Source organism: Cuculus canorus, chromosome 1 (assembly GCF_017976375.1).
Source record: "Cuculus canorus isolate bCucCan1 chromosome 1, bCucCan1.pri, whole genome shotgun sequence".
Taxonomy (NCBI): Eukaryota; Metazoa; Chordata; class Aves; order Cuculiformes; family Cuculidae; genus Cuculus; species Cuculus canorus.
Window position 1 is genome coordinate 146,409,090 of NC_071401.1, and position 27,257 is coordinate 146,436,346.

The 27,257-nt window shown below is 39.2% G+C and overlaps 1 protein-coding gene across 2 annotated transcripts in view; it reads right to left on the reverse strand.

The window, feature by feature from the left end:
* RFX4 (regulatory factor X4) overlaps positions 1 to 27,257 on the reverse strand; it is a 98,127-nt gene that overhangs the window by 45,954 nt on the left and 24,916 nt on the right. For both annotated transcript variants that reach the window (XM_054080888.1, XM_054080879.1), the window contains exons 3-7: positions 25,086 to 25,146; positions 19,704 to 19,827; positions 6,621 to 6,682; positions 1,486 to 1,699; positions 555 to 632 (exon numbers count right to left, since the gene is read on the reverse strand). In XM_054080888.1, coding sequence (XP_053936863.1) covers positions 555 to 632; positions 1,486 to 1,699; positions 6,621 to 6,682; positions 19,704 to 19,827; positions 25,086 to 25,146 — 539 coding nt within the window. The remainder of the gene's footprint in view (positions 1 to 554; positions 633 to 1,485; positions 1,700 to 6,620; positions 6,683 to 19,703; positions 19,828 to 25,085; positions 25,147 to 27,257) is intronic.

A 27,257-nucleotide genomic window follows, 5' to 3' on the forward strand; every position in this document is an offset into this window, starting at 1 on the left:
CAGCGCGTGTGTTCCTGGGTGCACTGCAGTACAACTCAACAACTGAGGGCTTCAGCTACAGCTTTCTGTGACATCTGGAAGGCTGTAGGACCCACCCCCAGCCCTGCATCACTGTTACTGAGTGAGCAGAGCCCATCATTTTGGCTGTGGCACCTGCCCTGGGTTTGTGTTGAACACTTAGAGGAATTCCTTCAAACAGAGCTCAGTCCCAACTCAAAGCTCAGAAAAGTGGTGGTGGACACACTTCTTGAGTTGTAAGAACTGGATTGTCCAACATCTTGTAGGGGGATATTGCTGCCTTAATCCTGTTGGAGAATGGAGAGACAAAAACATTCCCATTGCTTTAATTCCTCTAGCTTGCACAGTGTCATAAGTGAGATCTAATGCTATCAGTCACATATTATATACTCAAGTACTGCTATTGTTCATTATTCATGAAAAGGATCAGCCACCACAAAACCATAAGTTTGTAATAATATCACATTCAAAATAAGCTCTTGGATCCATTGATACCTTATATATAATTAAACTACAACTGGAGTTTCCAGCCATACCTCATCAAAGTTTGCTCTTATTACAGTGTCTAATATCCTCTGACAGTGAGTTCTATACATCATAATAAAGGTAGAAACCTGAAAAAGAAAGAGGGAGAAACACAAAAGATCATTCTACTTTAAGAAATCCACTTTTAGACCTATCAGAATATAGAGCACAAAAAGTGTTTTTTGTCTTACCTATGCACAATTGCAAAAATAATGAAATCAGTTAGACTCTAGTTAGATTAGTTAGATCAGCTTTAAGATGAGTTTTCTTCTTAAAAGTAAATTCTCCCTTTGAATTTGTCAATTTTTCTATGTCAATGGGGATTCTTCAAATGTAAGAGGAGCAAAAAGCCTCAGTGAGATCAAAGACGAGAATGTGGCCCTAATTAGGACATAAAGAACTATAAAACCCTATTCTTTTGTCCACTTTACATTGATACTACACATGTGAATAGCATCAGAAAACTAGCAAGCTCAGCCAAGAGCAGCCAGAATGCTTTTGTCATATGTGCAGATAGGATTCTCTTCATTTCTAGTTTAGAAGGACAAGAAATGCCCCAAGTCTCCCTCTGCTCAAGAAAGGATCAGAACTGTTTTTCAGTTTGCTATCAAATGTGTTTGCAGATTAAAGATCTATAACGTATTGTAAAAAAAGTTACCCTCAAACCTCACCTGCTTCATGTAATGTGACTTTTTAAAAAGGAGTGTGCACAGGCTTTAGAAATATTGTACAGCTGACTGCCAGCTGCCTATTGTAATGGAAGATATTTCTTCCTATGACATGAAATAATAAGGTTCCCCATAAATAAAGTCTTAGCATTATTAAACTTACTCTATTTTAAAGTCTTTATATTTAAGATAAAACTTTCAGGCGGGAAAAAAAAAACCCAACAAACCAAAACCAAAAACAAGACAAGTCCAGAAAAGATTTCCAAAGTATTACCTTCTCCTCTGGCAGACTGGCTGGCAGATTTAGATCTTTGACATTTGGAAACTCTGGCAGTAGTGTTCCCAGTTTGGATCGTGGTGAATACGCCACTGTCTGTTTGGTTACTTCTTTTTTTCCTGTTTCGTTGACCCAGGCTGCTCCTTTTTTAGAATACATCACATCATAATACTGGGAGTTTTCTTTCACTGCAATTCCATAATAGTGGTACCTGACACATAGAGATGTATATTTTATAAAGCAGGTTGTTAGAAAATCAGAAAAATAAAAATATGTGAGGGTTAAGAGAAACTGATAATGCTAACGATTTCTACAGCAAAACAGACTGCGCAATACTTTCTATATTATTAACAAGCATTGATTCAGTAGCAGAACATTGCCTTAATATATAGGGCTTATAGTTTTCATTCCTTCTTGTAAAAGTAGCTCTCTTCAGACTTAATAAAACGGACTGTGTTGCAGGGCAGGAAAATAATGCACTTACATTTCTTTTTTTTTCCTATTATTAAAGAAAGAAAGCATCCTAAAGCTACTTGTTGGCAGAGCTCTGCTGTGCAGCTGCTCTTTTCATTTAGCAATAAGCAGAGGTACAAACCCTCTGGACTGGCCCTTCTGTTGTTATTTCAGCTCCCTGATCCTCAGACTGTTGAGGGCTGGTTTGATTCCTGAAAACCACAACTCTTTATTGCAAATGAATTGATCAGAAATATTTTAAAAATTGAAAACACTTCATTGAAAAGAGAAGAAGAGGAAAGTCTGGTACTGGAAAGCAATGATGGTAGGAAATGTACAGTTCAAAATTATTTGCTTCCTAACTTAACATCAGCACTGGGCTTAGACCAGTGAGGGATACTACACTAACTCTTGTCTGTCCAGACTGCAGTGGCAATTAAAGTGTGACTGTGATATAAAAATGGATTGTACTTATGGCACAAGTTTGTGCTATGACTTAGCTTTGTTATAGGTGTTAATGGAAGCACTGGTTATCCAGTCTAACTCTTGTATCAAGGCAGCAAAGGCAATCTTATTCCTTCCATAATCTGCTAAATTTTATTTAAGTTTCTCTGCTGTAGTCACCACCTACCCATCAGCTACATATTTACTGACTGCAAAGGGCGTCATAAAATTTTATTGCTCATGTATTTTTGACTCATTCTAGTTATCGAGGGATAATTTTCTCTGATCTTCTTTTTCTTTCCTTACAGTCTATCAAAGCCCTATCAGACCATGATAAGACACTATCTTTCAGATCCCGCCATGGTGGCAGAAGAAGTTAACTTCTTTGGTTGTTTCTCGTACTCCCCGGACAGTTACCGATTTCAGAGTGCTGCCAGCAGATCTATTCACTTGAACGGACCCAAGTTTGCTCTAGGTAAAATCAGCTGGTTTTACAAAGGTCATTAATGAAATTAGTGAAAGAGTAGCACCTAAGTGATGGTAAACTTACTCGGGTGACTTTTTTCCTTTTTTCACTCAATGTCATTCAGCCACACATCAGTGCATGTCATAATCTCCAGCAGAAAGTGGTGGCAAAGAGCTGGAAGCCCTAATCTTGTCTACCAGCACAGATGGGCTCAAAGGAGGCCTGGGGAGTCGTAGCAGACTTCTACTATGTCGCTCCTTTGCTGTGCCCACTCAGGACATTCCATTAAAATAAAAGCTATCTTGAACACAATATTGAATAATCGAGTGAGATTTATTAGAGCATCAAGCTGACGTGGTATGAATGGGGTTTCCTAGCTTCAATAAGTTAGAAAGCCACATTATCAGCTCCAAATCTGTCCATTAGGGCTCAGGCCAAAAGTGTGTTCCACATCAGAAACCAGGCTCCATATTGGTCCAAACCTATTACAGCTATCTAACGGCAAGTTTGTGCCAACACTGGGGTTATAAGAGCAGCTGTAGAAGCCTGGCTTTTGAGCTTGAATGGTAACAACTCCAGCTTGCAACTCAAGTCCCCAGTTTAGTCTCTAGCAGCTGTCATGGATACACTGCGTGTAAGGGCCATAAAGCTTATATGTGTCCTGGGCGGCTTGGGAAACCAAAAGAAAATGCCACAGGGAGCACAAATTGCTGAGGGAGGGACGAAGGGGAAAAAAAAGTAGAAGTCCACAGTAAGCAGGACTGCAAAAGTTCTAGATGGATTAAGACGTCTGCATAATTCAAACATCAGTCAGTCTCATATCAGGTTTCTCCTTAAAAGAAAAAAATGAATGAAATCCTAGAAAATATAGCAGAATTTCACTGTGCATTATTTTATTTCTGGTATGTTGCATTTGGCAGTAAACTATATAAAAGAGTTTTCCAGGTAGCTTCAAAATCATATAGACATTGATAATCAAATTAATTCCAAAATTTTCCAGGTAGCTTCCTCCTCCTGTAATTTTACCATCCCCAGTGGCAAAACTCACTGGTGCAGTTTACGAAGACTCTTTTTGAAGCACTTTTCTGTATTTGTACCAGAAAAAAACCAACTTAGTTCAATAATCAGGGCTTGAAATTTGATCTGTAGAAGAATAACATGCAGACAAGACAATGGTTTTTGTGGTAAACAGTGGAACACTTTTAACTCTCAAAGATCCAGTGTCTGCAGCACTCTTTTAAAGAAAGAAGCACAATTCCCTTCACACCATGTAGCTTCCATCAGTTTAACTAACCTCTTGTGTACGTAATTGAAGAGTTTCAAACTATAGTACAGAAAGAAATCAGCTTTTGTGTTTGGCTGCCTTCTCATGGCTCACCTGTGGTGGAACAGTTCTTAAGCTCAGTGCGACAGAGAGCAGCTGCGTGCCTACAGCAATAAACCCAGCTGCAAAAAAAAGAAAGCCTCACAACTGATGACCAAGAGTACAGCACCATTGTAGCTCTGAACTTTGTTTGCTACAAGGCAGCAGTGCTATAAAAAGCCTGAAGGCAGAACAAAGTGAAGTCAGATAATCTTAACCACTTCTATGGCCAAATTTCCTTCGGCAGTAGCAGGGAAGTGGAATGAAAATCATACTGACAGCAGTTGGTCAGCAGAGCTGGTGATAAAGAGACTAAAGTGTTAATGCCTAAAGTAATTTCTTTACGTAACACTCATTTGGAATGCAGTCAGATGTTTCTGAAAACAAAACCAGAGCTCAGTTACAGCTGTGCTGCATCTAGCAATGAGTGTATTTATGGTAAAGAAGAACAGTGGGCGTGTAGTGTGCAGTGTGTGTGTTTATATCTTCCCTCTTCATTGGATCAAATGAGAATGACTTCTCTGTATGTTATAATCCTTGGATTGTTAACCACTGACTAAGATGTAGGCATCTTCTTTTGGAGAGGAAGAACTCCATTTCCTACCTACTGAGGCTATGAAATTTGGGTGGCTGTGATCTTCCTTACAGGGTTTATAAGAGACTCTCAGGGGCCAAGGATTTTTGCAGAGAACAGACAGCATGTCTTACAGAAACCTCTTCTTATTTGCTAGATAGGGACCAGAACCACTGCAAAGGATGGCATGAGAGGAGTATGTGACCTGAAAACCCCTCCAATAGGCATGCAGATTCGGGGGAAAATATGGAAGAAATAGTCTCATTCATTTATAGCCTCATTAGATACATAGCTTTTGAAGATGCAAGACACCTTTGGTCAGAACATCTTGCTGCTCAGAGATTTCTGGAGCTGTAGGAGGAGCTCCAGCTTGGAAATACAGTAGTGCTCATTCCTGTCATTAAAGGAGAAGACAAGTAACAATGTTGTACCCAATGTCAGAGTGATTTGATAGCTGACAGTGAGTACTCTCATATGAACTCTTCCATAAAGCATAATTCTCTGCTAAACCATGATTCTCTGGGTCCAGACCTACTATGCTTTCCTAATATGTTGTCAAACTAGTACAGAACTTGTGCCTGAGAGGTTTCTGGTAGCTCTGTTGTGAATGATATTATGATAGTTCTAAATTTATATTTGGGAAGAGACTTCAAATTTTCAATTAGGTGCTTAAACATGACCGCTCTAGAAAAAGAAATCTCAGTCAAAAACTAGGAGAATCTCAAGATGGAGAAAAGGACGCTTGGTCCAATTAAAGAGATACTGCTTGGCATGGACTACATATCAGAAGAGCACAGTAAGATTAATTTTAATGGCGTTTCATTTCCCATCTGATTTATTTTTTTCTTTAGAGAGTGGGTCATTCTAGCTTCAGTAGGTTGAGTTCAATACTAATAGCATATTTGTTTCTCAAAATTTAGTAATATTGTATTTCTAGGCTTTGTTTTGAAAGAGAGTCTTTACCAACAAAATTTTGCGAACACACTGTTCCATATTTTCATTTCTTCCTCCATAGTTTTCTACTTGTGATCTACAGACCCCTGTAGGATTCTGTGAAAGCTGATAAAGAAAAGCCCTTATTTTTCAGAAGGCTTATGTTTGTCATAAAAATATCCACAGCTCCACTGGAAGAATTTTGTGTAGCCCACTAACAGAAAAAAGTACAAAACCATCACCCTGTACTCTTTATAGGTTGGTAGAATCTCATCTTGTCAACAAGTGGAAAAAGTCAATTATCCAGAAATCGCGTTCATCTTTGTGAATCAATTTCTCATTCTGGAAATAGGATGAACTGTTTACAGGAAGAATCATCTTTTGGGCAAGGCAATAAACTAACTCTCTGATCACTTAAAGAGATGTTGGATATCATTATTCTGGTAAAATGGTAGTTAAATCCAGGTTTGTGGACAATCTCAGTTTAGGCCAATGTATGTTGCTACCTAAATTCCAGGTAGCATTCTGTCACTCATCCTCTAAACTGAAACACGATGTTAACCAGCTAATATTTCCCAGTCTCCAATGGCAGTTCACTTACTACTGAGTGTGAATGTCCTTTATGATGTGTAAAGTGAGTTGAAATGAAAAAATTTACAGAAACAATACGGAAAATATTGCCAACTAAATAATTAAAAGGCCTCAATTTTACACTACTTTTGCAGGATTATTGCTGAATCGATATGACAATGTAAAGACTACCATGGAACCTCCACTGAAGTTGGGTTTTAAGTCCTCAATTGGACAAATTTTTCCTTGATTTTATACTATTCCATTCAGTAAAGCCAGAGCCAGGTGGGGCCCTCTTTGAGATGATAATAATGCTATACACAGCTTACTTTGATTGGCCTCTGGTTCCAAGTCTTCTTGTCGTTAGCTGTGGAAACTGTTGCCTTATTATCTGCAAATAAATAGAACTGATATTAGAAAAAAATTGAAAAGCACATTTACTAATACTTAATTTAGTAGAGGCTGTTAATCAGAGATGCAGAAAAACTGTACTGCAATGTCAGCTACACACATTGCAGGAGAAATAAAAAACCCACTTTTGATATTTTCCATTACTAAAACAGAGAATAATATATTTTAAATGTCAATATAATTCCATTAACTACCAATAATTTAAATAGAGGCTTTCTGAAGTTACTGCAGTAGAATGCATGTCCTTAAGATCTAAGATCAGTTCTGCCTCTAATCTAAGGAGGATTGTTCTCAGAATTGGCCTACTGTCTATTTATGTCAGTCTGCAGGATAAACAAATTTGGGTTTGCTGCAAATAGAGGAAAATTTCCTTTTGAGAGTCTTGGAGTCCACAGTTCTTCAAAGACCTTCACAATCCTGCCGTTAAACATTCCTTTTTTTATAAAACTTGATTCCCTGAGAAGATTTTGATATTTGTCAGGGGCATCACTTCTACCTGGGAAAACTCACTGTTGCATTTCTAAGGATAGCTCATAATCAGTTTATCCTCTACGGATAATGCATCTCAGAAACAGCAGGATATCATCAAGCATCGGGACTCTAGTCTGTCAGCTGAGATTAAAAGAACATTGCTACTGTAAAACAAAACTGGTTTAGTGCCAGATACATTTAAGGAAATGGATTAATAGATGTAGATTGTGCCTTCACTAATCAGAATCTCTTTCAGTCAGGCTAGTCCTGCTGAAAAAGCTTTGCTATATTTGCTGGAAAGGTGGTTCTCAGCACCTCACAGGATTGAACCTGATTCTCAGTGTGGTCTTCAGTAGGAGGAAAATCTTCTGGCACAACAGTCATGCAAGAAAGACTGCCCTAAGCCTTGAAGATTCACTCACAAAAGGAATTTCTTCCTTTTTAAATTTATGATCTATTTTACTTTGACTTTTGTTACATAAATTGCTAAATGTTTCCTCTTTGGGACACACACCAACTAATATTAAAGGAAAACAGTCATACAAGATAGAAAATAACTGTTCAACTGGAGGAAAATGTCAATTAAAATTGATTAACTAATATAGATTTTTTTTCCTCCATTAGCCATTTTGCCACTGTGATAAATATTTAATCCTGATTGATGACTGAAAGCTCTGGAACACATAGTTGGATCAAAAGGTGCTATATAAATAAAGATGTTACTATGTCACATATTTAACCATTTCTTCAGAGATATTTATATATATATAAGAAAATGTACAATCATCTTCCCTTTTTTTAATATGAAAATTAACCTGCGCTCGTTTCCAAGAGCTTTGCACAACGTGGCTGATGTCAAAAATGCAGCAGAGACTCAGAGTCGCTGGGTTGTTCAGCTTTAATTTCTGGAGCAAAACTTCAGCAAACAGTAAAACACTTTTGTGGAGCTGTGAAAGTTCAGCCTAGCTGTTTGATAAATGAGCAGACAGGCAAGCAGCCCTTCTTTCTTTTTTTGTATGGATTCAATGAAGCCTGCCTAAAGAACACCACATGCTGTTCCAGCTACTGATCTAACATTCCGCAACATCTCAGCCTTCCAAATTCCCTTTAATTACACATTAATCCCACCCCTCTCTCTTTCATTTTCTGCAGACAGGGTTGGGGGCTCCACAAGGCTGTGGGAAAAAAGGCAGTGTTGAAGAACTACTTTCTGAGGATGGAGTTTTTTGGACTAGGGGATTTTTTTTTTTTTTTTTTTTTGGTGGCAGTTGTCATTCAGAAAATACCATTCCCCTCCAAAGGTTAATTTTACAGCAGTAAAGTAAAAGTAAATCTTAATATTAGAGATACTTTTATACTATTTTCACTTTTGGAACAACATGAACCCATATTTCTTTCAAATCTTTCTACTAGCAGTGGAGTGTTACAATGCACACTGTAAACGCTACTTTATGAACCGTGTGTGGTGGGAGTTCCTGGGATTTAAATAAATCAGCCAATTTCTCCATACCAGGGCAGAGGTGATCAGGAAAAGAGAAGAATAATGGAACAGTTGATCAAATGATTCCTTTTTCTTTTCCCAGTCTCTTTTTTAAATCCAGCACATTTTAAACAATCACATACACCTTTTGAAATACAGCTGAAAAATATGCATCACTTAAAATATTCTTTACTAATAACTTACAAAGGAAAAAAAAGGAATAATCTAGCAAAATTTTGAAAAAGAGTCAGGCCTTCTTGATCTCATGCTGCATGTGTAAAATACATATAACACGGCATACTCATGCTTGGGTGCTCCCACACATGAGTGTGGGTATTTATGTTTGTGTTTAGAAGAAAAAAAGTCAAGCACTACATGAACCATCTGTTTATATAAATGCTTATATTCAGCTGAATTTATGCAAATATCTGTGCAGTATCAGCAAAAGTGGTGAGATTTCCCCAAAAGGAAGCCAGATCAGGCAGGACAAAGTGAAGTTCACTGTGCGCTGAAATCAGTGGAAAAAACCAAAGAGTCTAAAGAGTTGTTTTTTAAATCATACTCTCAGCCTGAAAAGTTACACTATAAAATGTTTCATTATTATGTTTCATGTACATTTTCTTTTAAAAACCTACGGAGAAAATGAGGTAATTCTACATCTGGGTGAGGAGAGAAGGGGTCCCTAATTGTCAGACACAAAAATTCAGGTTTGCATCTGAAAACTAAGTTGGATCATTTTCCTTTCATCACTGCAGTGGGATTGTGCAAGCAAACAAATCAAGACCAGACCACGTAGTCTGAGCTGCTTTCTGAATGAAGTGCAGTCCCTGTTCTCACAGCAGTGGTCAAAAAAATCTCATGGGTGGTATCAAAAGGAATTTTGGAGTGAACGGGCCTTTTACCACTGTATTCAACAGAACTGAAGTTTCATTTCATACTTCTCCAAAGTGACCACAAATTCAGCTGCCCTATGAGATCTGCTGAGTAAAAAGGCACAGGTTTTACACTTACCAAATAAAATTCTACCTAAACTACACGACGGTTTTGACTGGTCAGCATTACTTTATGCTACTTGGCTTTTTGGTTCTGAGACAGATGTAGACCAGGAGTTGCACACACAAATAACTTCTGTCCTTTCTATATTAGCCTCAGATACCAATGCTCCTTCAATTTCTTTCTCAGTTACTAAGCTGTAGTTGAGTTTTTCTTCTCTTTCCTCTGATTTGATCTTGCCTTCTGCTTATAGAAGACCTTGCATGCCTTTCTTGATTTAAAAAACATATTAAGAACTGCTTTATATTTTTGCAATTCAACAGTTCTTTTGGCGATTGCCTTCTGTATACATAAAAGCCAGATAGATGTCATTATGTTATAAACCAACAGATATGTTGTTGATGCTTTTTTCAGGGGACTCGTATATCAAGGTCAGCATCTTTTAAACTCTTCTGCAGACAATCCCAATACATGGCTTTAGGAATGACTGTGTAGGTAGAACAGAAGGGGACTTTTTTCTTTCTGATAGGCAGTAACCTTTCCACTCTGAATGTATGGGACAAGAAAAATGAATGCAGGAAAGACAAGTCTTCTCACATCATTCTCTCACAATGAGATTACAATGCTGGTAGTAGAACATTCCACATATATCGCAAGATCTTGGAGCTAACAGGATTTTTATCCCATTTCAGCTTTTTAAACCTAGCAGAGATGTCTGAATAAACTTGAATTAAATATCTAGGTCCTTCTGGGTTTGATCATTCTTCAAATAATGCAACCAAAACTAAGTTGCTTCAGAATCCATACAAAACACAGATATCTTTATGACCAACAACTAGAAAAACACAATTCCCCAGTAAAGCTCTGTATTTTAGTCTGCATAACCTATTAACGTTAGACAGGGCTAACTACGGAGCTGTTCTGCGGCTGCAAAGGTGCATTCCTTCACCCTAATTACTGCCAGTAATTTCTGCCACTGTGTTTCTCCCCACTTCTCCAGCACTGTGACGTTCCAACGCAGGCAGAGCCAGCCCAGCTCTAAAATGAGGAATGTTTTGTCTATTCTGCCTTCATCCCTACACCGTGACCCATCACTCCTTGTTGCACTCACTATCAAACCGTGAACTTTTTGCTTCCCAATTATTCCATATAAATTCCTCTAGAATGTGAGATGCCAAAACAAATCAGGGAAAAAATATCCCAAACCATCCCATAAAGCACTGTATGCATCTGTATTCATGCAAATAAGTATGGATGGAAGAAACCAGAGTTGTCTGGAAACTTGCAAAGGAATTTTTCCCCCTCCCTGTGTCAAAATATTAAAATTTGCTGTGGGAGAAACAGGCAGAGGATGACTTTTAGAAGGCTTTTCCCTGGAGAAGTTAAATTGCTACTTCTCAGAGGGCATGTTCATATTGTTAATGCATCTGATCTAGAAGGATGTTCTTCATTACTCCTATTCTTTTCTATTTTAAATAATCCTAGCCATGTTTCTAGAAGTTGCCTGAGTAAAAGGATAAAACCAAACTAAATTGCAACCCACCATTTGCACTCAGTCAGAATAAGAAATGGATTTCAGGCTCCAGGCTCTGTAGCTCTGGGAGGTTCTAGGGAGATTCTAAATACAGTGGAATAAATTATCTTTCCTCTGATAACAATTCGTTGTAACAGGGCCTGGCTCTATTTATCTTAACTCAAGTTTCGAGTCCCTTATCTAGAGAGCATGCTTTACTTTTATGAAGTCAGGTGCGGAAGATCTGTATTAATTTATCAGATTCTATCGTAGTGTCTTAAACTTCTTTGCCATGGCAGCAGGAAAGTAAACAGTGGTGCCGTGTATAAATGTACTCCCACACAGCTATGCTTTCCTTACTCGTACTTAAGTGAAACACATACAATTCTGATATTTTCACTCTTATATAAGGGTAGGATTTTTAGGCTCATTCATCTTTGTTCTGGTACTGCTCCAGATGGATTGTTCTGGGCTTTCCCCGTCTGCTTGAGTGCTTTTGAACATCCTGCACTGACACAGTCTATTATTATCAACGCCTGTGTTAACAGGTACCTTTTGACGCAAAGATGGCCTGGGGTTGGCTTAATGCCAGATTGCCTTAAGGAAAAGGTCAAGAAAGCTTTAGCCCAAGAAAAATCCACTGATAGGAAAGAGCATAATCAAATTAGTCTATTACAAAATACCATTCCTGTCCCCCAAATCCACCAAATCGTGTGAGAAAAAGGAGAAGAGGCGTGACTGTATCTATTCCCTCTCTGCCCTTTGCTCACTTGCTTGTATGGCCCATGAGAGGAGACTGTAGCGTGTGTATTCTTGACCCCAAATCTGTTGTCTGTTTAGATTTGATGACTTTCACATCTCTCTCCACTTACTTTCATCATTTTGTGGAACAGGCCATGGTCTGTCTGTAGGATAAGACCGTGTTTCTAACACTGCTATATCTCAACCGATGCTGCAAAGCAAACTACAGAAGCCTGCTGGCACTTTCTTTACTGCCTATGCCCAATTCAGCCTGCTGCAGAGATTCAGATGCCATAAGGAGCTCCAACTGAACAGAACCCTTCAGTGAAACTTGTGAGACCTGTCCTTAAATTCATTTATGTACAATAATATCCTCCTTCAGCAGCTCCACTGGCCAGATGGAATTCAGCCTAGGGCATGATCAAACAGATTACTGCATCCCAACAAAGCTGTAAACATCAAATGCTCTGACTCAGATGCTTAGCTGAGCTGCAGCCACTTTCAGTGCTGACTTGCTGAAGCCAAGCAGATCTAAAACCCTGCACGACTCCCCCTGCTCTGTACTGGTGCCAGCACACTTACTGCCATCACCCAGCATATCTGTGGGAAAAGGCTGAGCGCCAGGATCCATGCACTCTGGCAGACCCTGTGCTGTAAGAACAGCCTCTGGGATGTGTTGACAAGGCACGAGGTAAAGTAGCCCAGAGGCCGCTCTACTTCATGCAGAAGATGTATCTAGAAGCCAGATGTTTCAAGTGGCAAAGCCAGTAAAAACGCATTTGCTAGAGGGCAAATCTTTGGGAAAGGAAAAGTCACTCCAAAGAAACTGAGGTGTCCTTGCTGGTTTGCTTACTCCCCAAACTAAGGGAGAAAAAGGCAATAGTCAGCAACCTGCAATAATGGAAGGGATTAGTGAAGCAGAGCCAAGGCAGGCAAAGAGCTTTCCAATTACAGTGTAGTACCTTTGTTCCCCACACCAGCACGACTGCTTGCTTCTGTGGTACTTGTACCATTATGGCCTCCTCAGAGGAGTTTGGCCTAGAAGATTCTGAATCAGGAAGAAAAGTCATACTGGTGTTAACTGTCCTTCAGTCAGGAACATTAGCTGTTAAAAAGGGATGAAGGAAAAGCATGGACGACTCAAATAGCACTGAGAGACTGATATGGTCCTTCAAGGCAGTAACAGAAAATGCATCCTCAGCTTTAGATTGATTTTTCTGCATTCTTTTTTTCTTTCCTATCTTGACATAAAAAAATTCTAATAAAAAGCCATTCCATACAAAGTAATTTTACATAATAAAGCATAATGCAGTTTTATTCTATCAGAAGAGAGCACTAGGAGTAAATTTGGCTTTGCTATACCAGTTACTATTGCAGCTACTTAGGAGCAAATTGAGAGTAAAGGAAAATGAACCAATACATCTTCAGGAGAAATATCTCCTTATGCAGAGTGGGCAATTTCCAGATGTGTGCATCAATACAAAGACAAATCAGAATGCAGTCACATTGCAATGACATTTTCAAGGAGGTTTCAATAAGGTTATGTATCTGTCCTTTCTAAACATTAAATATATGTATAGTACGATAACATGAAAATGTAAATCTTATTTATCCTAATCACGTTTGGAGGAATGGTCCTGCTGGGAAAAATTCTGAGCATAGAGACAGTGCATAGTGATAAAGGGGCACTCTGGCTGGTACAGCCTGTACCTCCCTGGAGCAAAGCAAACTATTGGGAAAAGAGTACTTTTCTGCTGGTTTAACTGTGCCTCAGCCCACTTTTTTTTTTAATGAGGTGAAAATATTGGTCAAAAATGTAAATGATCTCTTTCCTAACCTACATTACAAATCTACTGTGGACTTTACCCTTCTTTATTTACTGAAACAAATTTATTGGAATATAGCTCCCCTTTACAGCAAAGCCATCCAGGGAACGAGAAAGAGGCTCTAAAACTTGTGCGAGCACACATCCATGTTAAGCTTCTTTACACTGACAGAGTGATGTAAGGGGACCTCGGGCTGAAGGGGAACCACCCTGCAAAGAGTCAGCATCCTTCATCTTCCCTTTCAAATATTAATTTATTATTGCTTCTCAAAAGACACAGCAGGAGAGCACCAAAAGAAAAAAAGGAAAAACAAAAGAGGAAAGTGTTTAACCTCCAGGGGGCATATGGGAGTTGTGGGAAGAACACTTCATGAGGATGCAAAAGAGGTTGCACTACGAGAAACAGTGTGTCCTGTATGAGAGATTATGGGAGGGTCCAGGAGGTGACAGAGCACTGCACAGTAAAATTAAAGCAGTGAATGGAGGACATGGAGGATAGGGGAAACTGGAGGAAGATGGCGTATTCAAGCGGCTTGATAAAGAAAACAATGTTCCTTTAGGGTCACAAAAGAAACAAGAACAAAAATCAGTGTTGGAAATAAAAGTGAAAGAGAAGCTTAAAGGCCTGCCAACCCAGCTAAACAGCTGTGTGATACACTACAGGTAGGAGAGAACCAACAAGTCTTATGGCACCCATACGTATGCAATAGCCACCAACGGGCTTGGAAATGCTCAAACTTTTCTGCTTTTTATGTGATTCAGTGAAGGCTCACATTCAGAATCGTTTAGCTTTTGACACTAAACCCAGTAAAAATACTGAGTCAGAGCCTTCATCCACCATAATTCTTAGCTCACTCTATTACTTGTCACTGGCATTTTAAGTTAACAGGTTGCTCAGAAAAAAACCCATGCACCTGCTCAGCCCTCCCTGCTGCAGGCAGCAGCAAAACTTCCAGCTGGAAACACCTTACACTGTTTGGAATCCATAGGGTCCTGGGGCAGACCCCAAGGCATTTGCAGCCAATGGGCTGAGGGGCACATGGTTGTTGTCTTTTTTAAGTGGCTTCAGCAGCTGTGCTTTGACTCCTTCTGCCTGAAGACTAAATCACAGTCTAAACAAGTTCACTGTGAGAAAGCTTTTTCTCACATGCAATGTTTTAATGTTAATAACTCAATGACATAACAGCCCTTCCTCATTGTACTACCCTGCCTTTTGACTGGAACATATTTACTTATTCTGCTTCACTTTTGGGTGAATTAATGATCCCATTGAATATAATATGCTTTGCTGCCTACAATCAGAGCAGGAGGTTAACAATGGAATCTTCACTTGCTGATGCTGAGCTGTAACCAGCAAATAAAGGACCCTCCCTAGTCACTGTTCACTTAAAGTATATGGGTAAGAGAGTGCTTGGTCCTGCCTTGTGCAGGCAGGAAAAGGTTTTGTAATGACACTACATGCCCCCTGCGAAAAGTCCCTCCTCAGCTTTCCTATATCCCCTTCAGGTACTGGAAGGTCGCTATAAGGTCTCCCTGGAGCCTTCTCTTCTCCAGGCTGAACAACCCCAACTCTCTCAGCCTGTCCTCAGCAGAGGTGCTCCAGCCCTCTGATCGTCTTCGTGGCCCTCACCATATTAGACTCCTCTTTATTTTAGATGTACTTTATGTGGCTTAGGAGTTCAGGTTGCTTTTTTAAAGGTGTTTCTTTATAAAGTAATTCTGTTCTTTCCTCTTTTTGTTACTTTTGTTGCTATTAGACTGGTTTCCTCAGGAAACAGTTTATGAGATACTACGTCTCTCTGTCAACCTCTCCACTCCCCAGACCAGTTTTTGTTTCATTAATCCAATATTACCAAATGCCTGAGTTCCAGTCCATGTTCTAGAAGTTTAACAGAAAATGCTGGTTGGATAATGTGGGGAGCGTACTGATGTTAATGCTGAGGACGTAGGGAAGAAAGCTCAAGCTTTAGCTGAGCTATTTGGCACTGCCTGGCTGGACACCCATGAGTATGAAGCAACCAGTCAACACTTCTATTTCTCTGAACTAGCCACTTAATGTGCTGTTTCATGCCCATCTGTCAGTGGTGGGGGATGAGAGAAAAGGAGACAGGGAAATGTACAGACAGATGTGAGGGAATATAAATGAACAAAGAAAGAAAGTGCAGTAGATGTGTGAGAACCCTAAAAGAAGCAAGACCTTGTTGTAGTGACTGGGATCTGAAAATATTTGCATGTACTGCAGAGAAACATGGAGATATACAAGATTTAGGTAAGACTATGGATTTATGGAACACAGGAGGTGGTAAGAAACAAGATCCATTAGTTCAGCTGTCCATGAACAATTTGCTCTCCCTGCCATGCTCTGTTTTTGATATATTCGACTTACATCAGCTTTAAGAAGTATACATGGGCCAAAGTGTTGTCTACAAAACCTTAATGCTGAGAGATGCCTTTCAGGCAAGTTTCCTTTGTCTCCAGTGGTATCTTTAAAAAGTGAAATCAACACTGTTCTTTTAACTGAGATGTAACTGAGTGTGTAACAGTACATGAGGATGCTACTCATTACAGATTTTTTTAATGTGTTGAACTCCATGTCGCTTTCTAAAAACTACCACTCTGTTAAAGAAAAAGCCTAAATATTTAACATTGCCCACAGAGCTAAAGTTCAAAGATGAATCATAAATTCAATGTGGTCTATTGAAAGGCGAACTGTCTACAATTTCACAGAACAACTAACTCCTTTCTCTGGAGGAGATGACAGCTGCAGGGCTCTTGGTGATTCCCAATGGGGACAAATATGTCCGGGATCTCTGTTTCAGCAGCTGAGTGCGGAAACCCTCAAATAGCACCTATCTCACTTGTGATGGGTGAGCTCGACCCCTTTACCAGGCTGGCAGTGGTTTGCTGCAGAGGAGGTAAAGGACTAAGCCATAGCTGAGCCATAAGATCCTCCAGCTTCTATGCATTCTCTGAAAACCTGCAACAGAGCAGTGTGACTAGGCATCGATGCACATGAGCTTGGGACACCGACCATGCAATTAACACATGGATAGCTGGTGGCTTCTCCAAGACGTTTATCAAGGAACAAAGAAAGTTGTGGGTACAAGGAGTCTCATGCATACCTTTCCCTGTCACATGTAGTTTGACCTTGAGCCAACCACTTTATTCCATAAATATAATGGCCTAAGTGAAACTTCTCTGAGCTCTCCCTGCTGAGACAGTGTGGCGGCATGTCAGTGATCCTCCCTTAAGCTGGAACATCTCTCAGGGGTGCTCCTTGAGAAAGAGGTGCCTTTTACCAACAGCAAGTAACAGCAAGTTTTACCAACCTGGCAAGTAACTGATATTACACATAACCTTGTACTATGGTGACTCTGATTTTGCCTTGGCAATTTTGATTGCATGCTGAATTGATGCTAACAAAACATTACTAATCCATGCAGCTACTCAATATTAATTATTATAAACTTCGCATATATAATCCTTTGGACATAAAAGATTGACCAAGTTTGGGACTAAGTTTGGATCCAACCGCACCTAGACACCTTTCTGAGAAGGAGTTTAGACAGCAAAGAGGTCCACTCTGAAGCTCATGACTCAATGGGAGGGTCTCCAGTACACTTTTGTGTCTCTGGTCTCTCTGTGAATCATTCTATCCCAGTTCTAATTCAGTTTTCTTTTATGTATTTCTTCCATGTAGTAATTAATAGAGTGGACCTTGCCATTGAACTTTGTTGTCACACCTTTAAAACACCATAACAAAACCACTTTGCTAATATCTGTGACTAGTTTTTTAAGTGACCTGAATCACCCATTCACAACAAATAAGTGTAGTCAGCAGGAACCTAAATTAGGGTTCACAACACACTCCACTGCTTCCAAGATGTTTATACGACACACATTGCCAATACGGTATTTAAGTCACATGATAACTACTCTATTGGCTAAAACTTCATCTGTGTACCTGGTCCTAAGGAGAAGATGACTGCAAGCTATTGATTGAACAACGTGGGCATCTGTCTTGCAGATCTTCGTGACTGTGCAGCACATTTTCCTAGCAATACTAGGTTGAAAAGAATCTCTGGGGTCTGCTCTGGGTTCTGCAGGTGCAGAAGCTTTTTTCACTTCAATATTTGTGCTGGTGTTGTCTGAGGTTTTGTGTACACCTGTGCAGAAGCCTCAGTTCCCAGATTCGAAAGCAATAGTCATATGAAGCGCTGCTTTCAGATAGTACTTGGACAATCCTCTATGGCTTTCTATCCACAAAAAGGGCAAACAAATTTCATGCATCACTGCTGCAGAACTTTATTGCAACCAAGTGGAGAACACTTGGAAACCAGCACATGAAAAACACATTAGAATGGCATGATTTTGGGGTGGAAGACACTGTACCCGTCCTGCTAAGTCAAGATACTCCTACTGACGAACACGGTATGTGAATATAGGGCAGGGGAGGAGGAGCATGGAGTAATATAGAGTGTAACAATACCACTGCATACAGAAAATTGGTGAAGTCCCCAGTAAGCGTAAGTCCTGATGAAATAGTTTCAGAATAGCTACACTCTACAATTTACAGACATTGTTAGTAGCAGCAGAAGTAGCATCATGTAAATTCTACCCACGTTCCAAATGTGTCAGCCTGCATGAAATCTGTTTTTTGTTCTAACTATTCCTACATTACACATTGCCACTATATTTACAAGTTGGTAACAATAATGTGTACAATGAACAATTTCATTCACACTTACACAGTGTATTTAAACAGAAACTTGACACAGAATCAACTGAGCTATGCAGATCTTTAAAATACAACAAATATAGTAATGTTACCACATGGTACACTTCACTTGCCTTGCTAAAATGCCTACACAAAGATACAGCATAGTCAATGACACCTCATTAAATACATTATTCCCCTTCACCTACTCTTTACACAGGCACTTATCCTAGGAACACTTTTCCTTCTTTGAATACCCTGTACTTCTACAGAACAAACATTGCAAACACTGGAAGGGAATAGCTTGCAGGAAACCAGCTTCTGGTTCATGCTTGCAAGCATTTCAAAAACAGTGGCAAACTCTACACTTTGGCTCTTTTCACAGCCTACAAGTTTTAAAAGCATGTGACACTTTCTATGGTAAAATTTCAGTTTTCAATAAAAATTTTAATGTGTAAAAATATCATCCTATTTTTCACAGAGAGGAAGGCATCGCCTGACAAGCAAATTGAAACCAAGAACTTTATGTAACATGCTAGCCAACCATTGACATCTGCTAGTGGTGTAGATGTACAGCATAGCAGCTTCACTGCTCACATCAGAATAAGGTACAGCTGCCTCTGTGCTAAGATTGTGTCTCCACTTTGAGTCTGGACTGGCATTTACTAGAGCTGGATTGGAATGTGAAAGCACAAGGAATCACAGTGCAAAGATAACTTGGCAGCCTGCACCTGCACTGCCACTCAAACGTCATTAGATGCTTTCTGGACTTCACACTGGCGTTATACTGCACTATGTGGGTTTGCCAGTGTGGGCTGACAGTGTTAATTCAGGGATCTCTGTATCATGCTTACAAGAATGGCATAGATAGGCTCCAGAATTAAATGATTTAAAAAAAAAGAAAAAGAACATATTTGTCAAAGCAGTGCAGCTCACAACACAGATTTGTTTACATTGGCTTGTATTTGACTTTAAGGTGCCAAAATTGTATACCATGCCACTGTCAGCTAGTCTGGGGCCTGAAGTCATGAAAAAAATTAATGTATTCTGGACATGAGTCATGATTAGAAATTATTCCAACCGTCTAAATACTTAAAAACTTAGCCTTTGTCCAATAACTTGAATAGATAAAGATTCCATTCATACACCTCTATTTCTAACGGTAAATGATGAGGTAAATGATGATTTAGTTATTTTCAATAATCCAGACTCACTTGAACCAGATGACAGCTCAATGTATCATACTGCTGCTCAGACTTACCTTCCCAAAGCTGGCAGCATTAACAGGTTGCGTGTCATTTTTCTCACAGAAGTCCAAGTAATGCATGTAGAGAGCGCTTCGAGGAATGCAAACGCCTTCTGCAATCTCATAGTTCTCCTCCAGCCTTAAAAAGCAAATATCAAACAGAGAAAACTGCAAGTATGTTGGATGTCCTGTAAACAGTATGCAAAGCTGCATCTTCAAGACCAAACAATCTGACTTCTGCTTGTCTACTATTTTTTTTCCTTTTTATTCCTAAATGCCCCTTCCAATTCACTTCTCTAATGCTTACTTGCTTCAATTGGTTCACGCCTGCTATCAAAAAGAGAGGATGTGAGTTCCCAGGCAAGTAGAGATCAGCACAAAGCGATACTGGGTTTTGAATATGCCCCCAAACTGCTGTTTTTAGGGAAAAAAATATACCAATAACATTTTATATCCTAAAAGCACCCTGCAGTAAACAAATATATGTACAATTACGAAACAATAAATATTCACTGAAGGAAAGCATTCTTTCATTCTTTACAGGACTCTTCACTTCTGCAAATTTCTGTACCTTGGGGCAGCAGCTGTGGAAGTTATTTGCAAATACTCAAGAGTGTGCACAAAATCATATCTGCATAAAGATTTTTTGCTATTGCTTATGGACTCAGTGAGAAAAGGCTCCACTGTTTGAACACAATGCTGAACAAAATAGTGATATAACATCTTCCTCTGCCTTGCAGAAACTGTTATTATTCATTTACATGTGCAAATGCATGACTATAAAATTTTAAATTATGCATCAAATATATGAATAGGCATATAGTCCATCTTTAAAATCTGAAACTGGGCTCATTGTAAATCTATAGATTAGAAGAAACACTCCTTTGAAACAACATTTTTATGAATGCTGATCCAGCAAAGCTCAAGAGGTGTTTACAGACCCACTTCACTTTAAACCAGAATTAGTCTTGTCATCCATGGTGTCACTCATATGCATATAGTTACATGTGCTTGTCTGACTTGCTGGCCAGGAGAAGAAGGCAGATGCAACTTCCTCTTCAATGCATTAGATAATTAATACATATTCTCAAAACCCTCAAATTTTACAGTAAATAACCCCCTGTTGTTTGATAGCTGTAGAACACCTTGCAAATATCTAGTTTTTCTCCTTCATCACCTTTTTCAGGACTTACCTACCTTCCATTTCAGTGATCGTGATCATTTGTGACTGCAAACTATTTTAATAAGATATCTGGCTAGATGAATGGAATCAGTTTGTATGGGCAACATCTATTCTTCCTTGGTTTCTACAGAAATATCATCACGGCATCTTCCCTCAAATTCATAGTGCTTTAACAAAACCTCCTTTCAAAACCTGGAGAGTTCGTTTGTATACTATAGCTGCTAATTGGAATGTCAGCTTCCGTGACCAAGACAGGACAGAAAGAAAAGCAGTTAATTATCTCTGTTCATATCTGATGATTTTTTCTCTTTTCCTCCTCTCTTTCACAGAGAGTCATTAGTCTGACACTGAACAATGCTCCATTATACCTGAACTTTTTTTAATGATCAAAACCCCCATCTTGCTCCACTTCTTTTATTTTCCTGTCTTTTATTTAACAACTTTATCATATTTTGAATTCAGCTTCATTCTACAGTATTACAGAAAGATAATGGACTCAATCTTCTACCTAACAAATCATTATCAGAAATAATATATATAAAACATTTCAAATGTCCTAATAAAGCCATGTGAAATCCAGTATTTCACAGTGACACCTTTTGTACCACTACAGTGTAGCAATAAAACCCCTAATCCTTCCACAGGAATGACAATTTTATGTGTCCCTATTCCTGTTTCCGTCTTCATGCTTATATGCATGTGGGTTAAATGAGATTATTCTATAGCACAGTCAGGTCACCAGTGTTGTTACAAACTTGCTTTAAGATGCCAAGGCAACAGAACAACCATGATGTTACTATTGCTAATTACATAAAGGATTCTAGAACAGAAAATTATTAATGCATTATAACGATTTTTGTGAAACTACTAATCTGGGAAGAATCCATTACCTTGCAGTATTTTACCTTCCTCTTTTTTACTTCTTGTTACGGATGTTGTAAAAAATAGAATAGTTTTGTTGACTTTAGCTTCACAATACAGTTATTATTTGGAGGACCTACACTGTAAGCCACCAGACTGCATGGAATTAGACTGTTTACCTTTTAAGTAATGATACACACATCAAATTAAGGTAAAATAAAGTTTCACGCTTACTGTTTGGTAAACCAGTTCACCAATGAAATAATGATGAATGTTTTAGAGCCAAGTGTTTAGCAAGCTATAGCTTTACAGATAATAATGAACACAGGAACATGAGACAAGCACAGGGTACTATATATTGGTATGTATTGGTATATTATGGTTGGACTCGATGATCCGGTGAGTCCTTTCCAACCTGGTGATTCTATGATTCCTGCCTGAACTGTTAAATTTCAGCTGGGCAGTTTCCCCAGCTATGATGTACTTGGCAGTAATGTTACATTTAGCAGGCCTTTCACTTCATTTTGTGTCATCAACAAAACAAAAAAACATCATTCCTGTTTCCAGAAAAAGAATATTTAGCCAGGCTGACAGTCATCCAGACATGCTTCTGGCATCTTCAGCTGCTTCTTCCTCCTCCTCATTTACATTGTTCAACATGCTTTACCTTTGGAGATGCATAAGCATTAAGGATGGTTACCCATGGGACTGTTGTTGTTTAACCTTCTCAGCAAGGTGCCAGGCAAGAAATAACTAATAAGGTGACAGCAATATGGACTGAGTGACAAAACTTACGTAGTTCTCTATGTCTTGCTTCACTTTCCCTACTACTTTCCTCCTGTCTTTTTTTCCCTACTACTGACATGTTTTCTGTTTCTGTTCTCCAATGTTGTCTTGCCCTGATAAACTGTAAAAGGTAGTAGCATCTTACAGTAGAAAAACATCTTTAGTTTTGCAGGCAGCAGAAGCTGCAGACAATTCTGGTGCAGTACAAGGCAAGCTCAATACTTTACCCTGAAATCTGGTCAATAATTTACCCCATTGATTCCATCACTTGAATCTGGCCCAGAGTTTCCTGTAAGAGATTACCCAAGGCAAATTCAGGTAAATTTCTCCTTTTCTTTTGTGACTGTGCAAAAACTTGGCCTGAGCAGACAAAACCATCAAGCATGTAAAGCTAAACCTACTGGAAGTGCTCATTGCAGTGTTCGTACAGTGCTGGCCACAATAGTTTACCAACGCATGGGTTGCTAGATACTAAAACAGTACAAATAGCCTGATGGTAATGTGTTTGGCTTTCCAGAACAGTAGAAACTCAACTTCTTCACAGGAAGCAAGCTTACGACTTCAGTGCTTTGACCACAACTTTCGAGCTTGTAATTTGATTTAGTGTATCAAACCCAGCACCATATTTTCTCCAAGAAATGCCAATTCAAAGTGGCAGCACGTGCGCTGAAAAGCGTATGGAACCCCCCAGAAAACTGTTCTGTGGTATGGGTGCTAAGCTAGGAAATTTGTTACTATGAGCCAATTGTACAATTCAGCCTGACACCAGCTAAAGAAATCAAGTTTGAAAACTTTTCTCTTCATTCCCTCATGTATTTTTGGGAAGAAAACTGAAAGGAGGAATTTGCAGATGAGCTGAAAGTCTCAAAAGGGAGAATATCTGACCCACCTGAAGATATAGGAAACACAAAATAATAGACAGGTAGTAAGCCGGTACAGTAGCAAGGGGGGAGAGAAGATGATGTAAGCATCCTTTCCAGAATCAAAATACTAGGATTCTATTGCAAACACAGCTGAATGAGCATTAGCGTGCATACTGCATTCCAGCAGGGCTCAATATCCCAGGAGTTTAGGGATTTACCAACCTTTACGACCAAGGAAGCTTGAAAGTATTTGGCAGAAGACTGTTCATAGTATTTGCATGTTTTCTGTTGGGAACAGTATCGTTGGCTTGTTCTAATTAACTCTGACTCCTTGGCTACTACGTTATTTGGCCCTGTGAAAAAGACTCTTAACTGACTCTACATCAAAATAAACATTGTTCTGAATTTGGAACTATTAAGCCCTGACCGGTATTTTATTTTTACTTGATAGTTCTTTGTTATCCTGCTTGAACTGTGGTGAAGTTGTTTGGGTGAAAAATGGGAAACAATAAAATACATCTATGATATTTCACTATTATTTTAACAATTTTCTCTCTGCCTGTAGTCACTTGCTTTCTTTATTCACTCTCCATGAACTTCTGAAAAATAGAACTTTGATACAAATAGGTAGAAAGAGGCAATAGTTCCGAACAAATGCCTTTATTTATATTTGCCTCTCTGAGGATTTGTATTGGAAATGTCTGCAAGTTTCTTCAAGGCAGAACACGGAACATTTGCAGTAACCTATTCTAGTCAACCCACCATTTTGGGTTTTTTAAAAAAATCTAAAATTTAACCAATCAACTCTAAAGAGTGAATACAGATGAAATAATCTATAAACATCTTTATGCATATTTCACAAAATCACAGAATTTCACAGGCAGAGAAAGAGTAAAATTTACTGAAGGAACTGTGCTTTGCTGCTTGTTCAGTTAGATCTCCCAAAAGACTGGAAGAAGCAGAAAAATAACTCTGCTAACAATTTTGCTAAAAAAACCTAATTTTTTTTCCAATAGTCTATCTTTTAATCCAGAAAATTACAGGAAGTACCTACAGGTGAAGTAAAGGCTGTTCTTTAAAAGACTTATAACAAGCTAAGGAGTATGGGTTTTCAGATAAGCACATTCCAAGGCTTCTCTTCAACAGCTCTGTTCCATCAGATACATGGAACCTCCTGAAAGGTTGTTGATCACTTACAATATTAGGAAAGCTAAACCAGAATTAAAAACCTAATTTAAGGGAAAAGTCAACAAAAGCTCAAGAGATAACGTACAGAAAGAGATGTTAGAAGTGCATGTAATGTTACAGAAGATGCAGCCAAATATACTACTTTAAAGATGGGCCTCATTACACTTTGAAACAAATTTGAGTCTTGAAAAAATATCTCAGTGCTAGTTTTCTTTTTTTAATAAATATACAAAGGTGACAAAACACAAATCCCATGCTGGCAAGGTGGCAAACAAATATGCCAAGCAGCTCTTCTAAACTGTATCAGAGGTTTCCTATGTTCGAACAACTCCCATAAGAGTAAGACATTTGCCAAGAAATGCTGTACAGCATGCTAATCAGCAGATTAAACATAAACAGTGAAAGTATCTTCAGAAAGATATAAGATGTCCAAGGCCTCTATTCACTTCAGCTGGTAAAAAGGGTAAGAAAAAACACTAACAGGTTTTCTTGATTGCTTTAAAAAAGGCACCTTACCATTGCAGTGTAGCTGGAGTTGAGTGTGGTTTCGATGCTCTATTGTTTTCTTTTTCCTCATCTGTCAAGAAAAAAAACCAAAACCTGTGTAATTTCAGTGGGAACCGGTCAGGTATTTGTGAACCAGAATGGAATTATCTGATAAAAAAATATTCTCATGTCAAAGCTTTCCCAAAATATTTGGTAAATTGTGGAAACATAAATAATGATGCTTCCTAAGCTTGCATCTGTAGATACTGCTTAAAGCAGTAAAGCTTGCGAACATCACTGATAGCGTGAGCAGAGTGGTGTACAGGAAAAGTGACATTGGAAAGGGTAAGTTTACACACACAGCAAAAAAAGTGGCTCTTAGAACTCTAGCAAGACAGCAGAATATAAAAACACTTTCACCTGCTTTAAGGGAACAGTCGCCTTGCCTGCGTTTTTTATTAGATGAGGCATTTAACTTAAAGGAGTTCACCTATTATTGTAATCCCAACATGGTAAATACTACAGGTTTATAAATTTAAAAAGACTAAATTTGAACAAGAAAAACTGAAACTAAAGACATTCCATAATGTACTTTATTCTTTTTCAGACTTTTTTTCTGGTGGTATTCCTCATTAACAATTTCCAAGGTAACTCTCTGATTTACTGACTTCCCAAAATTTTGAATAAAAGATGACCAAAGAAAAAGAACAAAACCAAAATTGTTTTAAAATACTGGATTTTTTCCAGTTCATATTAGTTCTTTTAAAAAAATAAGGCTATGTCTAGAATAATTCCTATTAAATTGCAATTTGCAAAACACATAAAATATTCCTAAGTGAAACACAAACAGCATCCCTATAAGGATATTATTTGGGAAACACTGTTGTATTGAACCCAGTTTGATATTTTAACAACTTTGTCCCTGATGAAAGCTTTAAATATAGAAGGCTTTGATATGTAAACAATGAGGTAAACCACTGTGCCTGTGCATCGTGCTGCAAGGTTCATCTCTTCATACAACTAACTTATTAAAAAGTAATTTAAGTGAGCATTTAGGATGCTGAATCCTAAGGGATCCAGGCTATCTGCTCCAAACATCAGACCCCACTAGAAGACCTTTTGTGCAGTCTCAAGAACTGATGCACACAAAAACCCCCTCACTTTTGAAAATGACGACTTCAGCCCTCACGCCACAATATTCCTTCCTTTACACACAGGGCAAGCTGTGTTATCTGATCATCCTCTAGCCTGGGAGGCTGGTCCCCTGAATGTCAGGAAAATCCGGATGTGCAGTTACCCCTAGACACTGTGCGCAGCCCCTCTTCTGCATCTGCATGACAATGGGCCTCTAATTATTGGACTGCACACTCCTTCCCTGCCTTTCAGGGGCCCGCTTTTATTCAGCACATAGGGCCAACATACACATTTCAAATCACTTTTAAATTCTGTTTTTCATTTGTTTTTCCTAAACAAACAGTCTGCATGCAACAAACCCTCAGCACACAGGGCTTGAATGCTGAGCAGCGGTGGCTGCCGCAGGCTGCTGGTGCATGACAGCAGCCCCTGGCCTCCCCGGCAGCAGGACAAACACCTTCTGGGTAGCAGGAGGCAGAGCCGTGCAGCACAGATTTAAACCACTCGGGGGATAAAATAGTTGGGGTCCATCACAACACAGATTGGTTTCACAGAATCACAGAATCACAAGGTTGGAAAGGACCCATTGGATCATCGAGTCCAACCATTCCTAACACTCCCTAAACCATGTCCCTCAGCACTTCATCCACCCGTTCCTTAAACACCTCCAGGGAAGGCGACTCAACCACCTCCCTGGGCAGCCTGTTCCAGTGCCCAATGACTCTTACTGTGAAGAATTTTTTTCTGATATCCAACCTGAACCTCCCCTGACGGAGCTTCAGGCCATTCCCTCTTGTCCTGTCCCCTGTCACTTGGTTTTGCTCTTCTTATCCTTAACTGGCAGCACAGACACCCTAAGAGCATGCCTTACTCCAGACTTCCTCGAGGAATGGCTTGGGGAGGACAGGATGGCCACGACTGCCCTGCCTTGGGGTGGAAAGACCCTTCTGGGTAGGGATTCATGGTCTTCCAGGCAATCGGGGATGAGGGAGAGCACCTGCTGGGAGGGTCAGTGAGCCTTGGCAGGGAAAGCCCTGCAGTCACTAGGAAGGGGCAGGAGCCAGCTGG